Source organism: Nasonia vitripennis, chromosome 1, assembly GCF_009193385.2.
Source record: "Nasonia vitripennis strain AsymCx chromosome 1, Nvit_psr_1.1, whole genome shotgun sequence".
NCBI classification, from domain to species: domain Eukaryota; kingdom Metazoa; phylum Arthropoda; class Insecta; order Hymenoptera; family Pteromalidae; genus Nasonia; species Nasonia vitripennis.
The window spans coordinates 32434637-32449015 of record NC_045757.1 but is presented as its reverse complement, the minus strand read 5'-3'; the positions used below and the strand labels follow the sequence as shown (position 1 = coordinate 32449015).

The 14379-nt window shown below is 54.9% G+C and overlaps 1 protein-coding gene across 1 annotated transcript in view; it reads left to right on the top strand.

Moving 5' to 3' along the window:
- The first annotated feature begins 2626 nt into the window (after nucleotides 1-2626).
- Nucleotides 2627-14379, top strand: part of LOC100118688 (cadherin-related tumor suppressor) — a 73044-nt gene continuing 61291 nt past the window's right edge. The window contains exon 1 of the mRNA XM_008216920.4: nucleotides 2627-9501. Coding sequence (XP_008215142.2) covers nucleotides 4186-9501 — 5316 coding nt within the window. The 5' untranslated portion in view covers nucleotides 2627-4185. The remainder of the gene's footprint in view (nucleotides 9502-14379) is intronic.

Below are 14379 nucleotides of genomic sequence, written 5' to 3'. Positions count from 1 at the left end.
TTAAACTTCTATGGAGGTGCGAAGCTGATTGAACTTGCCAAGAAGGAAAAAACCATACTTTCCAATCAACTTTTGTCTCAAAAATTCATAAACTACTAACCATACCGGGCATAAGAGCAGTAATCTCGCGTCAGAAGCTGGGCACTTATAGCTTCCTATGCTGTCGACTACTTATTTCGCGCTGGGCGCATCGTCCCTATCAATCTTATCATTCTTAAAAAAGACGTCTAAATTTTAAATTTTACTACAAAGAATCACACAGTAATAAACACTCAATAATAATCGATCGACCAATTACCTCCTCAGTTCCATATTATTCGCGAAACGAAGACGAACCTAATCCATCCAATCGTCGATTAATTAAATACACCCGAATTAATTACCGCGACACCGCAGTCCCGCAAGCTAGATCGCATTCGCACGAACTTCCTAAAACAAATCCATCGAAACCAGCCATCCCCTCAGGCGGAATCTCTCAGTAGATCTAACTCGACCAATCGTCCAGTTAAACAACCAATAACCCGTCTCAAAATTCCTGCCCTCGGCCGAAAACATCGGCTCGTCGTCCCCATCAGCGAGAGAAAAAAAAGTCAAACAACCATCAGCAGCGCAAAAACAAGAAGTAGCAGCAGCAGCAGCGGCAGAATCTCCCGATACATCCGACATACGTAAACGCGACTTGGTGCACGCTACTGCCTGCTCTCTTAAAACTTTCGGACGGCATTAATTACCCGTGGCGCGCTTACACACCGACACACACACGCACGCGGAGCATGCAGTACCCCTTACGCACGCAGGCGACTCACTCGCGTGTCCCAATGATCGCGTTCGTTCGCGTCTATAAGGCGAAAAACGCGGGCGCGCGAGCCGGGCACTCAATCACACGCAGCGATCATCCGCCGGTAGCGAGAATCCCCGAAAAAGGCCGGGCCCATTAATCAGGCGAAAACACCTAATAACCAGCCTTCCATTCCCGTAAACCTCAAGTACCTACGCTCGCTCTCCCTCTCTCTCTCCTCTTCCTCTCTGCTTCGTCCTCTGCTCCTTCCTCTCTCTCCCACCGCCCGGCTGCATTAAATCGCATATAAGTGCAGCAGCAGCGGGAAGGCTGGAAGAGAGAGAGAGAGAGAGAGAGAGAGAGAGAGTCGGCTGCTGCGCAGCGATCGGCAACGCGGATTAGCGCGCGGCGCAAAAGTGGCCGCGAGCTGTGCACGTTTCCCCCACTCCGCGGCAGCGCGAGGCCCGTAAGGCCCTTTTGCGCGCGCTGGACCCGCGGAGACGGAGAAATGAGCCGCGGAGCGAAAAGGTCGACATCGCCGGCGTATGGCTCTGTCTTCCCGGGAAGACGAAGAAGAGCTCCATACCCCGCGAATTTCCCGCACGCCGGCCCTTAGTTTCACTCCCATCGCGGCTCTCTCACGCATCATACATACTTCCATGCGTTCGTCTCTCTCTCTCTCTCTCTCTCTCTCTGTCTCTCTCTCTCTTTTTCTCGCTCTCCTTCCTTTCTTCGCCTTCCCCGAGCGCGCGAAGGCTCGGCATACACTAGCCCCAGCGAGTGCCGCTAAGGTGTACACACGTATATTGGTATACACTGGCATAGGCATTCGCATTTCTCTTTCTCGCTTCCTCTCCACTTCTTCTGCGCGCGCTCTCCTCTCCCTCGCGAGTTGCATTCTCCTTATTTGTTATTTCAGTCCGTCTCTCTTCGTCATCTCGCTTTCTTCCTCTAAGCGCGAGCTTTCGCACACACGCACAAGGCTCTTTGGGCCCGCGGGCCCCACTCGCGCACGCGGCGGGAGAGACAGAGGGAGAGCGCTTGGTATCTCGTGCAGCACACGTACGTAGGTGTAGTGGTACACACATACACACATACACCCATAGCTTCTCTATCCTTCCCTCCCGTTCATACAGTTCTCCTCTGCGCTCCGTGCGCCTGCAGCGGAGTAGAGGAAGAAAGAGAGGGAGAGACGGAGTGAAACGATCGGCTGCGGCCATCTTGCATACCTGAGCCGCGCGCTCGCGAGCGCGGCTGCATTGCTCGGTTCCTCGAGGGCAAAAGGTAGAATATCTCTGCAGGACGACGGCGCGGCGCAGGAATGAGCGTGGGGCTCCGACGAGCTCGCGCGCTAGAGAGAGAGAGAGAGAGAGAGAGAGAGAGAGAGAGAGAGAGAGAGAGGGAGCGAGCGGGAAGGATCGCGAGAGAGCCTGTCGCTCCTCTCTCTCTCTCTCGCTCTCGGGGCCCGGACCCGCCGTTGAACGGAGCGAGACAAAAAAGCTCCGCGTGGCGCGTACAAGTGGAGGAGAGAGCGAGAGAGAGAGAGAGAGAGAGAGAGAGACCGGGAGGGAGTAGGTCGGAAGGTGGGGGGAGAGAGGGCCGCAAGAAAGAACGAAGGAGCGATAAAGAGAGGCTCGGCGCGGCGGCGGCTGCTGCCGCTACACAGCGAGCGCGGCACAGGTGAGAGGGAGCGAGAGGGAGAGAACGCAATGCCCGTTGGGCCCGATAGATCGGAGAGGGATGGCGTCAGCCGGGCTAAAGAATGTCTTCTCTCTCGCTCGCTCCCTCTTCTCGCGGGCCCCGGAGAGAGAGAGAGAGAGAGAGAGAGAGAGAGAGAGAGAGAGAGAGAGAGAGAGCGCGCTGGTATGAGAAAGAGAGAGAGAGGGAGAGCGAGCGAGTTCTGGGACCGGTGTCTGCGCAGCAGTTTTCTCAGTCGAGTCGGGTCAGTCCTCGAAGAAAGGCTTCTCTCGCGCGAGGCCGTACGCGCGCCTACACGTACCGCTGCTGATCGACGAGTAGCAACACTGCCAGCCGTGTGTAGTGTCTAACTCTTCTGTCGGCGTTGTTATCGCGGTGCCCAGTACTCTCAGTGCGTACGAGCGCAAGGTCCCGCAAGGCCCAAAACGATCGGCGATCCGAGAGAAGTCACTGCCTGCTTCTGCCGCGTCCGCGATCTTCGAGGACTCTCGCGTGTGTGTATATGTATATACTACGAGCGTTTACCCGTGTGTTGAAGTGTGCGAGCCTCTCGCCCCGTGTGTATACGGACGTGGAATTTCCGCGCGCGAGACGGCGATCTGTACGTGTGTAGAGAGAAAGAGGAGGGGGTTGTTTTTTTCCTGGCCGCGTGCACGTCGATATATGCCAGAAAGAAAGAGGAAGAGAGAGAGAGAGAGAAAGAAAGAGGAGTTTGAGTAGTGCTGCCGGAGATATACAGTGCTGGTGCGAAGCAGCGATCTGGCTCGTTTGTGCTTAAAAAAGGGTGAAGATAAGAAATCTCGGCACGCCGTGTATTTATGGAAATTGTGCTTCTAAGTCGCTGCTGCCGAGGAAAAAAGGAGGCGACTGCTTGCGCGCGCCAGACCGCGTGTTCGCGGAATGCCGAATTTGCAAGTCGCTGCCCTCGAGAATTTTAAGTCTGGGAGTATATATTCGGCGCAGTTGATCGGCAGCAGCAGCAGCAGAGAGAGAGAGAGAGAGAGAGAGAGAGAGAGAGAGAGAGAGAGAGAGAGAGAGAGAGAGAGAGAGTCCGGCCAGTTAAATCGCCGAAGATTACCGGTGTTCTCCTCGCTTTTTTCCTTTTGAGCCCCTTTTAATATACACGCATACAAAACGAGCCGAGATCGTTCGAGAGCGAGCAAGCTGCAATTAAGGATCATCGACGAGCGGTAGAATTCGACAACGCTGCCGATACGTCTCTCTCACACATTGAAAAACTCTTTCCCGCACCTTCGTACAGCTCACAGTGGTGAGAGTGCAAGAGAGAGATTGGAAACGCGTCTCATGCGCGAGGCGAGGCGCGGCTGCTGCTGCTGCTGCTGTGCCGGTCAGTGCCCCCACTTCGGAGAAGAAGATTTCCATCTCGCGCGCCTGATTCCGATCTCTCGCGAAAAACCCGCTTTCTTTTTGCCAAAGCGGCGGCTCGGCGCTTACAGGCTCGATAATTAAAATGTCGCGACTGTCGCGAAAGCCGCTCTCGCTGCAGCTCGTCTAGAAGTGCACCGGACACCTCGGCAAGGAATAATGCCGCTGACATGAGGAATTACAGTTCCTTATCACCGGTTTAAAGGGAGCACGACCGAGAAGGATCGCGAGGATGAGGAAGCACTGCGATAGGTAGCAGACGCAAGTAGAGAGAGAGAGAGAGATAGAGAGAGAGAGAGAGAAGAGAATAAAAGAGTAGAGAAATGTTGCCGAGACTGTTATCGTTCGCCCTGCTGCTGACTCTGGCGAGTCTGAATGGCGGCACCCGGGCGAACGGCAGCCTCGCCGAGGCATCGGTGGCCCGCCTCGTGCCGCGGCGTTCGATCATGCTGCCGCAGGAGACGCCGCAGGTGGGCCTGACCATGCAGAGCCGGGCCGTCGACAAACGAGCCCAGCTCGAGATCAAAGAGGGCGAGCCCAGGGGGAGCCTGGTCGGCACGATACCGGTTCTCCAGGACTTCACCTACCGCTTCAACGAGCCGCCCAAGGAGTTCACTCTGGACCCGGTGTCCGGCGAGATCAGGACGGCCATGGTGCTGGACCGCGAGGCCCTGCCCAGCGATCGGTTCGATCTGGTCGTGCTGTCCAGCCAACCGACCTACCCGATCGAGGTGAGGATATTGGTGCTGGACATCAACGACAACGCGCCCCAGTTTCCCGAGTCGAGCATCTCGGTGACCTTCTCCGAGTCGGCGACTGCCGGTACCAAGCTACTGCTCGACGCGGCGACCGATAAAGACACGCCGGAGAACGGAGTTACCGATGACTATTTCATCGTTAACGGTAACACGGACGCCAAGTTCCGACTGTCCGTAACGGGAAACCCCATCGGGGAGACGTCCTACCTGCATCTGGAGACCACCGGCAAGCTGGACCGGGAGCAGGTCGAGTATTACCATCTGAACGTTTGCGCGCGCGACAAGGGCCGGCCGCCGAAATTGGGCTGTCTCATGGTGAACGTCACCGTCCTCGACGTCAACGACAATCCGCCGATCTTTCAGCAGAGCGACTACGTGGTCACGCTGAATGAGAGCGCCGCCGTAGGTACCCACGTGCTCACGGTACGCGCCGTCGACAAGGACACCGACGACAACGCCCAGTTGACTTACTACCTGCCGGACAACGAGAGGCAGTTCACGATCGATCCCGACACGGGAGCGATAGTCACGGCCGAGGTGCTGGACTGTCCTCAGCAGAGCTGCACGGTAGCGAGACCTGGTGGGGGTTGTCCAAAGAGCTGCGTCATCACCGTATTCGCGAGGGATCACGGTTCGCCGAGGCAGGACGGTCGGACGTACGTCACGGTGAATCTGCTGGACGCCAACGATCACGATCCGGAGATCAAGTTCACTTATTTCCCGCCGACGACCGGTTTCGCGACCGTCGACGAAAACGCTGCCAAGGACTCGATCGTAGCCGCCGTGGGAATCATCGACAACGACGAAGGCCTCAACGGCGAGACCACCGTGGAGATCAGAGCTGGCAACGAGCTGGGCCACTTTCAGTTGGGTCACAACACCCAGAACTTTCACATCGTACGGGTGAACGGCAAACTGGACCGAGAAGAGATCCCCATGTACAACTTGACGATCGTCGCGACCGACAAGGGATCACCTCCGAGATCGGCAACAGCCTACCTGGTCATCCACGTCAACGACGTCAACGATCACGAGCCCGTGTTCCAGCAGAGCGAGTACTCCGCCGTGCTGTCCGAACTCTCGCCGATCGGCAGCTTCGTCGCCAGTATATCGGCTACCGATGCGGATTCTGGATTGAACGCGAGGATCTACTATGACTTCGAGTCCGGTAACGAGCAGAATTGGTTCGCCATCGATCAGGACACCGGTCTGGTGACCACCGTCGCCACCTTGGACAGAGAGATACAGGGAAGCGTGGAGCTGAAGGTCTTGGCGAGAGATGGAGGACCTAATCCTAAGTATGTGTCGACTCATCTTCGCGTCACCATCCTGGACGAGAACGACGAGGCACCAAAATTCTCTCAGAATATCGTCGAGGTTACCTTGTCCGAGAACACACCAGCCAACAGTCTGGTAGCGACTCTCTCCGCCGTGGACAACGATCAAGGTACGAACGGTAGCGTGGCTTACAGCTTGCATCCCAACGTATTGAGAGACTATCCAAAGACCTTCGCACTGGACGCGCTGACAGGCCAACTGATGACGAAGATCACCTTGGACAGAGAAAGCGTCGAGGAGTATCGCGTACTAGTCATTGCAAGGGATCAGGGAACACCACCTCAGAGTTCGACGGCGACGGTCTTGCTGACGCTGGAGGACGTCAACGACAATCCACCGGTGTTCTACCCCACCAACTACTTTTTCACAGTGCCACAAGATGCCACACCTGGAACCCTGATAGGTAAAGTCTTCGCTACCGACGCGGACGCGAAAGAGAACGCACAGGTCAGGTACTCTCTGGAGTCTGGTGGCGACGGGTTCTTCAGCGTTGACGAGAGAACCGGCGATGTATTCCTCCAGGGTGCCTTGAGACAAGCCCACAAGATCTTGTTCGAACTGACGGTATCCGCTAAGGACACCGGCGACAGATCGGCCGTGAAGAACGCTGTGGTCGAAATCCTGCGCGAGGAGAACCTCGAGCAACTCGAGTTCGGAGCTTACAACGGCTACCAATTCAAAGTCACCGAGAACCGGGGCGATTGCTCGGAAAATCCATCCTTCGGCCGAGAAGTCGGCTCGGTGTCGGTACCGTCCCACAGCAGTGCCAAGATCTCCTACGCCATCGTTCTCGGCGATCCCGAGGGCAACTTCAAAATCAACGAGTTCACCGGCTCGATCAGCACCGCCGGTTGCCTCGATCGCGAGGAACAGGCTTACTACAGTCTGAAAGTGTCGGCAAGAGCGGGTCTCGCCTACGGAGTCACCACCGCGAACATCACCATCCTGGACATCAACGACAATCCGCCGAGATTCCCCACCGAAGAGCGGGAGGAAGAGGTGTTCCTGAAGGAGTGGGCTGCCGTGGGACAGGAGGTCTGTCTGGCTCGGGCGAGAGACAGGGACGCGGGAGCCAACGCGAGGATCAGCTACTCGCTCACCCGGAATCCGGGACAGCAGTTCAGGATCGCCGAGAACACGGGTATCATCTATCTGCACAAGCCCATCAAGTCAGCGCCGGGAACGGTTCTCCATCTCGAGGTAACTGCCATGGATTCGGGAGTCCAGTCGCTCTCGGCGACTCAGCAGATCCGCGTGATCATCGAGGACGTGAACGACCACACTCCGGTCTTCAAACTCACCAGCTACGAGTCCTCCTTGTCCGAGTCCACGCCCGTGAACGAGCGGTTCTTCGCTCTGCTCGCGTCTGACATCGATCTCGGTGCCAACGGGCGCATCTTCTACAGCGTGACCGACGGCAATCTGGAGAACCGCTTCGGCATCTTTCCGGACGGCCAGCTCTACGTGAAGAACGTGCTGGACCGCGAGGAGCAGGACTACTACGCGCTCGAGGTGACCGCGAGCGATCAGGGCAATCCAAAGCGCAGCTCGACCGTTCCCGTGGTCGTTCACATCATCGACGAGAACGACAACGCTCCGCAGTTCAGCAACTCGAGCTTCACGTTCCACTTGCGGGAGAACGAGCCCGCGGACACGTTCGTTGGCAAATTGCTGGCGAGCGATCGTGACGTTGGCCGCAACGCCGATCTGACCTTCTCGCTGCCCAGCAGCCAGCAGGACTTCGTCGTGGATCCGCGCAACGGTTTCATCAAATCGATGCACCCGTTCGATCGCGAGCAATTGGTCCTGAGTACCGGAAGCAACTTCATCAGCCTCGAGGCCAGCGTCATCGATAACGGAGTCAATCGGCTGAAGGATCGGGTTAAGGTGAGCGTCTACATAAGCGACGTGAACGACAACACGCCGCAGTTCAAGCGGCTGCCATACCGCGTCCAGGTGAGCGAGGCCGCGCTCGTGGGTACGCAATTGCTGCGGGTCTACACCTCGGACGCGGACGAGGGACTGAACGGCGATGTCTTCTACTCGCTGGAGAACGAGCAGCACGACGGCCAGTTCACGATCGACGAGGCGACCGGCCAGATATCGCTAGCCAGGGAACTCGATCGTGAGACGCGGGACAATTACCATCTCACGGTCGTAGCTCACGACGCGGGCATTGAGAGCAGGCTCTCTTCCAGCGCGACCGTGCACATCGAGGTGCTCGACGAGAACGACAACACGCCCCGCTTCGTCGACAACAAGCCGCGCATATCGGTACTCGAGACCGCGCCTGTGAACGTCGAGCTGCTCAGGTTCCGGGCGACCGACAGCGACCTGGGCGCCAACAGCGAGCTGACCTTCGCCATTTCGGCGGGAAATCGGCGAGACGCCTTCCACGTCGACCCGGCGACTGGCGCTCTGTATCTGAGAAAGCCGCTCGACTACGAGGACATCGAGGTGTACCACCTGAACGTCACCTGCAGCGATGCAGGTCACCCGAGGCTCAGCAGCGTGATAACCCTGCGCGTGGACGTGATCGACACCAACGACAACCCGCCGGTCTTTCCGAACACGGCGATCGTTCGACAGATCGTCGAGGGCATACCGGTCCACCGACCGGTCGTGACGGTCACGGCAGTCGACCCGGACTCTGGCGACAACGGGGTGCTGAGCTACAGCATAGCCAGTCAGGATCCGGAGGACCAGAAGCGCAGGTTCGGCATCAACCCGACGACCGGCGTCATCCACACGCTCCTGCCGATCGATCGCGAGGAGATCGACACTTTCAAACTGGTCGTGGTGGCGAGTGACATGGCCCAGCCCCGATCGGCGAGGCTCTCGGCCGAGAAGGTGGTCATCGTCATCGTGACCGACGTCAACGACAACGCGCCGATCTTCGTGAGCATGTCCGCTGCGGTCTTACCGATCAAGAGCAGCATCGCCTACCAGCCGGGTCGGGAGTTGCAGGTCGCCCAGCTGCAGGCCAGAGACCTGGACTCCAGCACGAACGGCCTGGTCAGCTACGAGCTCCTTCGCCTCGGAGCCAACTACTCGGACATGTTCCGCATCCATCGCAAAACTGGAGCCCTCACGATGCGACTTCCCCGCTCGCCCCTGGTCTTCGAGCGAATTTCGAAGCTCCAGGTCGGCGTGAGGGCCACCGACGAAGCAGGCCAGGCCGAGCGCAGGTCTTCCGAGACCTACCTGACCTTGATCCTCCCGGGCGAGGGCGACGACTCGCCGATCTGGGAACATGGCGGACAGCTCGAGGGAAGTGTCTACGAGAACGAGGCCGCGGGGGCGAGCATCCTGCGAGTGCACGCCAGGAGCAGGCGCTCGAACGAGGAACTGGAGTACTACGTGACGAACGTGACTGCCGGGGCGAAGGGACCCCAGGTCGACAGACTGTTCGACGTGGACGCGAAGACCGGAGTCCTGTCGACCGCCGCCGCTCTGGACAGGGAGGCCGGCGTCGAGTGGTACGAGGTCGAGATCTACGCCATCGTCAGCGGAGGCGGGAAACCCAGCACTTCGTCGACTAAGGTCAGTTTACACCTCTATATACACACTATTTATGCGTGAGAACGATTCGACAGTCGGTATAATAGCTACGATGCTCAATGGCTAATAAAGCTCAGTTTTCGCACATTACGTCTTATCGATAATTATGCAAATTTTCGTCAAACCCTATGAATAATCTCAATCGCCGTAATTGTCAGTCAGCGCCGGCTGATTTATCACCGATTCTAGCGCCCGTATAGTTAAACAAGCATGCGTATAATAACAGATTCCTATCTGCTCACACGCGCACAAGCCGTATCGAATATCTCAGCAAATCGTAACCATCAGGTAGATAGGCGACCGCAAGCCTTAAAATCATTTCCCCGGTTCCTCTCTGCCTCCCGACTGAAACAAAACGTATGCGCACCCACAGCGGCGGCTGACATTTGCATAATCGCCGGCGCGCGAATGAAAAAAAAACCGCGCGCTCGAATTAAGTCATCAGAGGGAGGGTCTCGCGGTGGCACTTCCCACGCAAGCTTCGCGCATCCTCCTTCCGGCCTCACTAAATCGAGCTCTCTCTCTCTCTCTCTCTCTATCTTTCTGTTCTCAACGGGGTAATGAACCGACTCGCGCGCAGGAAGGCAAACGCGTTGCATAATAACGCAGCGGCGGCAGCCGCGACAGAAAGTAACGAGCCGCGAGCGAGTTACTTACATGCCCCCGCGATAGGCGCACACCGCTCGCCGGGAGTCGATTAATCGCGCTTGCGCTTTCCTTCTATGCCTTCTTTTTTTCCGCTCGTAAAATCCCGGCCGATTGGAAGAGCGGAGGTGTAGGTACGATGACTATTAGAACTTCTCCGTGTGTGTGCACTTCTGGTCGTTGCCTTTTTTCCCTCTCGGCGTTCTCTTGTATCGCGTCCTTTTTTTGCCGGCGGCGGCGTGATTTGTTCGAGTTTACTCGAGTTTTAAGCCTTGATTGATGGTGATTGATTTTTTTTCCTTCCGCGTTTAGATATGCGGCCGCGCGAGTGCGTGTGCGAAAGAGCTTCTTATTTCGCGCGCGTGTGTACGATATCTCTCTCGATAAAAAATGCGTTTCACGAGTCAACAATATAGGCTAAATAATTCCGCCATTATTTAGCTCTCGCGAAAAGAGGAGCGGCGGCGGCTGGCCAGTGTAAAAAGCCTTAAAAAGGCCGGTACAAAAATTATAACTGACAGGAGGGGGTAAAAAGAAGTAGATCGCGAAGGCTCGCGCTTGACTCAGAAAAAGAGAGAGATATATAGAGGCTCTCGTTCCTCCGCGAGAGAGAGAGAGAGAGAGAGAGAGAGAGAGAGAGGAAAGAAAGAAAGAAGGACAGAAGGGTGTAGGACGACGAGCGTATAAGCGTGAGCGAGCTGCGCGCTGCGTGCTAGGAAGTCGCGGAGAGGAGCTCCGCGAGAGAGGGAATGAAAAACTTGATCCCGCTGCCTTATAGTTAATTCCTTCGCGAGAGACGACGACGACATTTCTGCTGCAGGCTCGTCGCGTTTCATCTCGAAAGATTCTCTGTTATTTTAAACTCCTTCTTTGTCGAGAGCGCTCTTGCTCTCTCTCTCTCTCTCTCGCGTGCTTTCGTAAACACGCATTTTTGCGCGGTTCTGATGCCAGAGAAAGAGAGGGGGAAAGTCGTATATGTATGTATGCGCTGTCTGTTGCTGATGTCCGAGTTTAATTCATTAACGATGACGGCGCTGACGAGGGAGGATGAACGCGAGCTACGCGCTTAATTGCCTAATCGTGCGCGGTATATGCACGTTTTTGGTTTCTTAAAAGCGAAGGGGGCACGCATTATTCGGGCTAATCAATAGCGCAGTTAAAACGTTCTAAATCATATCTGCATGGTGGAGTCATAGGAGGGGGGGGGGGGGGGGGGGAGCTAAAGAATCCGAGCCGATCGCTCCCGAGTGCGCGCATACGGTCCGCCGAAAAAAGACAGGAGGGAATACAAAGATCGGCTCTTTCTCTCTTCCCTCATCTTCGCAAATACGCAATAAATGCCATAAACAAATATACGCCTTTAAAAAGGCGGGGGACGCGCGCGCAGGACGATAATCACCGCATTCTTAATGACCCAAGAAATCTCCCCGACACATTTCTGAAACCATTCCTTTTTCTCTCTCTCTCCCTCCCAGTTATCTCGTCGTCGTCGTCGTCCGCAGCTTTATATACACGTCGGAGTCCATATCCGCGCTAATCATCGTCCTCCTTCTCTCTCTCTCTCTCTCTCTCTCGGGGCTCCTTTCGATCGCCGCGCTCTGCACTTCGGCGGTGTACACCAATTGAGAGAGAGAGAGAGACTCGCACACCAAGGGAATCGGATCTCACCGACGAAATCACCGACTATACCAGCAGCGGCACACATGGCCTATCTTTCTCTCTCTCTCTCTCTCTTGGCGGCGGCGCTCGTGGGATCCCGCAGCGGCGGCAGTCGCTCTCTGACGCTTTTTGCCGTTTGCTTCGATCGGAGGCTGAGAGAGAGAGAGAAAGATACAGCGGGAATGCCATTGCCGCCGCGCGCGCGAGAGAGAGATCGGCGGCGGCGTACGGTCGCGATGCTGCGCCATAAGTGGGCTTTTTGCGGGGGCACTGCAAGTAGAGAGAGAGAGAGAGAGAGAGAGAGAGAGAGAGAGAGAGAGAGAGAGAGAGAGAGAGAGAGACAGAGATGCTGATGCGCGAAGGACAGTGAAATATTTGGGGGATGATGTGGTGCTTTTTGCTCCGCCGAGAGGATGCGTATGTATGCATTCGGAGCTGCGGCGAAATCGAAACTTTTTGCCGTAGATGCACCGATTCCTGCATCGTTGGTGTAGGTGGACGAAACGTCGTTTGTGAATTCCAGCTCGATGTACGACGAGATTATTCTCGGCGTTATAAACGGACCCGTTATTAGGAACATAAAATTACTGCGGAAAGTTTGAAAAGCGCGCGCGCGCGCGCGGCTTCTTATATACAGACATAACTTTATAGATTTCTAGCGGGGAATGCGCCTGTGCCGGTAGCGGCTATCCGTATAAGTGCAGCGCGCGGCAGTGCTAGCCTGTGGTTGAGAGAGAGAGAGAGAGAGAGAGAGAGAGAGAGAGAGAGAGAGAGAGAAACTCGCTGCTGCATAGAATTGGCGGATCGGTGTGAAATTCTGCGACTGAGGAATCTCACGTGAATCTCTCTCTCTCTCTCTACCTCTCGTTATTGCTAATATACTCGCCTCTTGGATTAGCGAGTTTCGATCGACCTCTAATACGATTATACACCGCGCGTGCATAGTATGCAACGCAGCAGATGCTCGAGGACGTTGACGCATGACCGCGAGCGAATTTATTAATTTTCGCCCTCTCCCTCGCCGCCCGTCCGGCTCGCTTTTTTGCGCGTATTATATACGATTATAATTCGAGGCTCAATCAGCTCTTTCCTTTTTTTCTCTCCCTCTCTTTCTCTCTCGACTGCAGTCGCCGCCGACGATCCGATTTCCTACTCGCTTGAGACAGAGAGAGACAGAGAGAGAGAGAGAGAGAGAGAGAGAGAGAGAGAGAGAGAGAGAGAGAGCAAAGGGAATGCGCCCTTCGGGCTTCTTTTCTTGTTCTTATGCGCGTGCGCGCGGCTCCTCTTCTTCTTGCCCGCGAGTTCCGCAGCCGGAGAGAGCGAGGACGTTGAAAAATGAGCACGATGATGACGATCATTATCGTGATATCGCACTGACGACTTTGACAAGGGGATTCGTCGTCGTCGTCGTCGTCGTCATTGGCGTCGTTGGGAGAGGCCCCGATTTAGCTATGATTGCCATCTCGGGACTTTGGCGTGTATATCGCATAATCATCGTCGCGGACTCGCTTTTGCTGCTCGTTTTTTTTTCTTCGCTTCTCTCTCTCTCTCTCTCTCTCTCTCTCTCTTTGCTGCTGTTCTTCGGCTGTACACTTTGTTATTCCTGTATTATACTCCTCGGGCACGTGTATAGCCGGTGGATAAATGTAGTATCGGAGAGAGTGAAAGGGAAGCTACTTTGTTGATTAGAGGCCTTTGAAGTTGTCGAGGCTTCTCCTTTTGGCGCGCGGAGCTCGCCGATGACGAGTGTCGATATATTCGAATTGATTTATTCACCGGCTCTGAGAGAGAGAGAGAAAGAGAGAGAGAGAGAGAGAGAGAGAGAGAGAGAGAGAGAGAGAGCTGAGCGTGAATTTCGAGTCCGATGCTTTTTCTCTCGTCGGCCGACATTAATCACGCATTATGCGCGATTTTTGATTCATGCGCTCGCGCGAGCGACGCTATTAAGATTAAAGAGTTTCTAATTTTTTCCGCAAATTCTATATACAAATTAAGTTATAAGTGATTTCATTGATTAGATCCCGAGAAACAGATTAAATACTGAAAAAATACGCTATTCTGTGTTACAAATAATTTTATTAATTAAACAGAAAAGTACAAAAACTGTATAGAATTATGTATGGAGTAAAAACAATTTTGATATTAAAGCAATGTCGAAGGAAGCTACGTGCCAAAGAATTAACAGTCATGTTTTTTTTTTTCGTGACTTTTTTGCCACACACGCGTGCATAACTGTTATGAAATTAGCGACGCTCGCCGCCATAAATAAGCTGTTTAGAAAGCTTCGGATATGCGTGATTATAAGCGGATCGCGCTATTCGATCGCCGCAGATAAAGCCGTCCTTCTATATCTCCTCGGATAGCTGTGTGTGGCGCATAAATTTGAATCGAGTATAATGCTTAATTACACGTCCTTAGCGACGATTCCGCTGAACAATTTTTTTTTTTCGTCGCATTAAACATTCGAAAAATGCCGCCACAGTCTCGCCGCCGGAGGAGGTGGAAAAAAAGAAGCTCTCGAAAATTTCAGGCCGATGAATTATCCTCCGCTCGCGC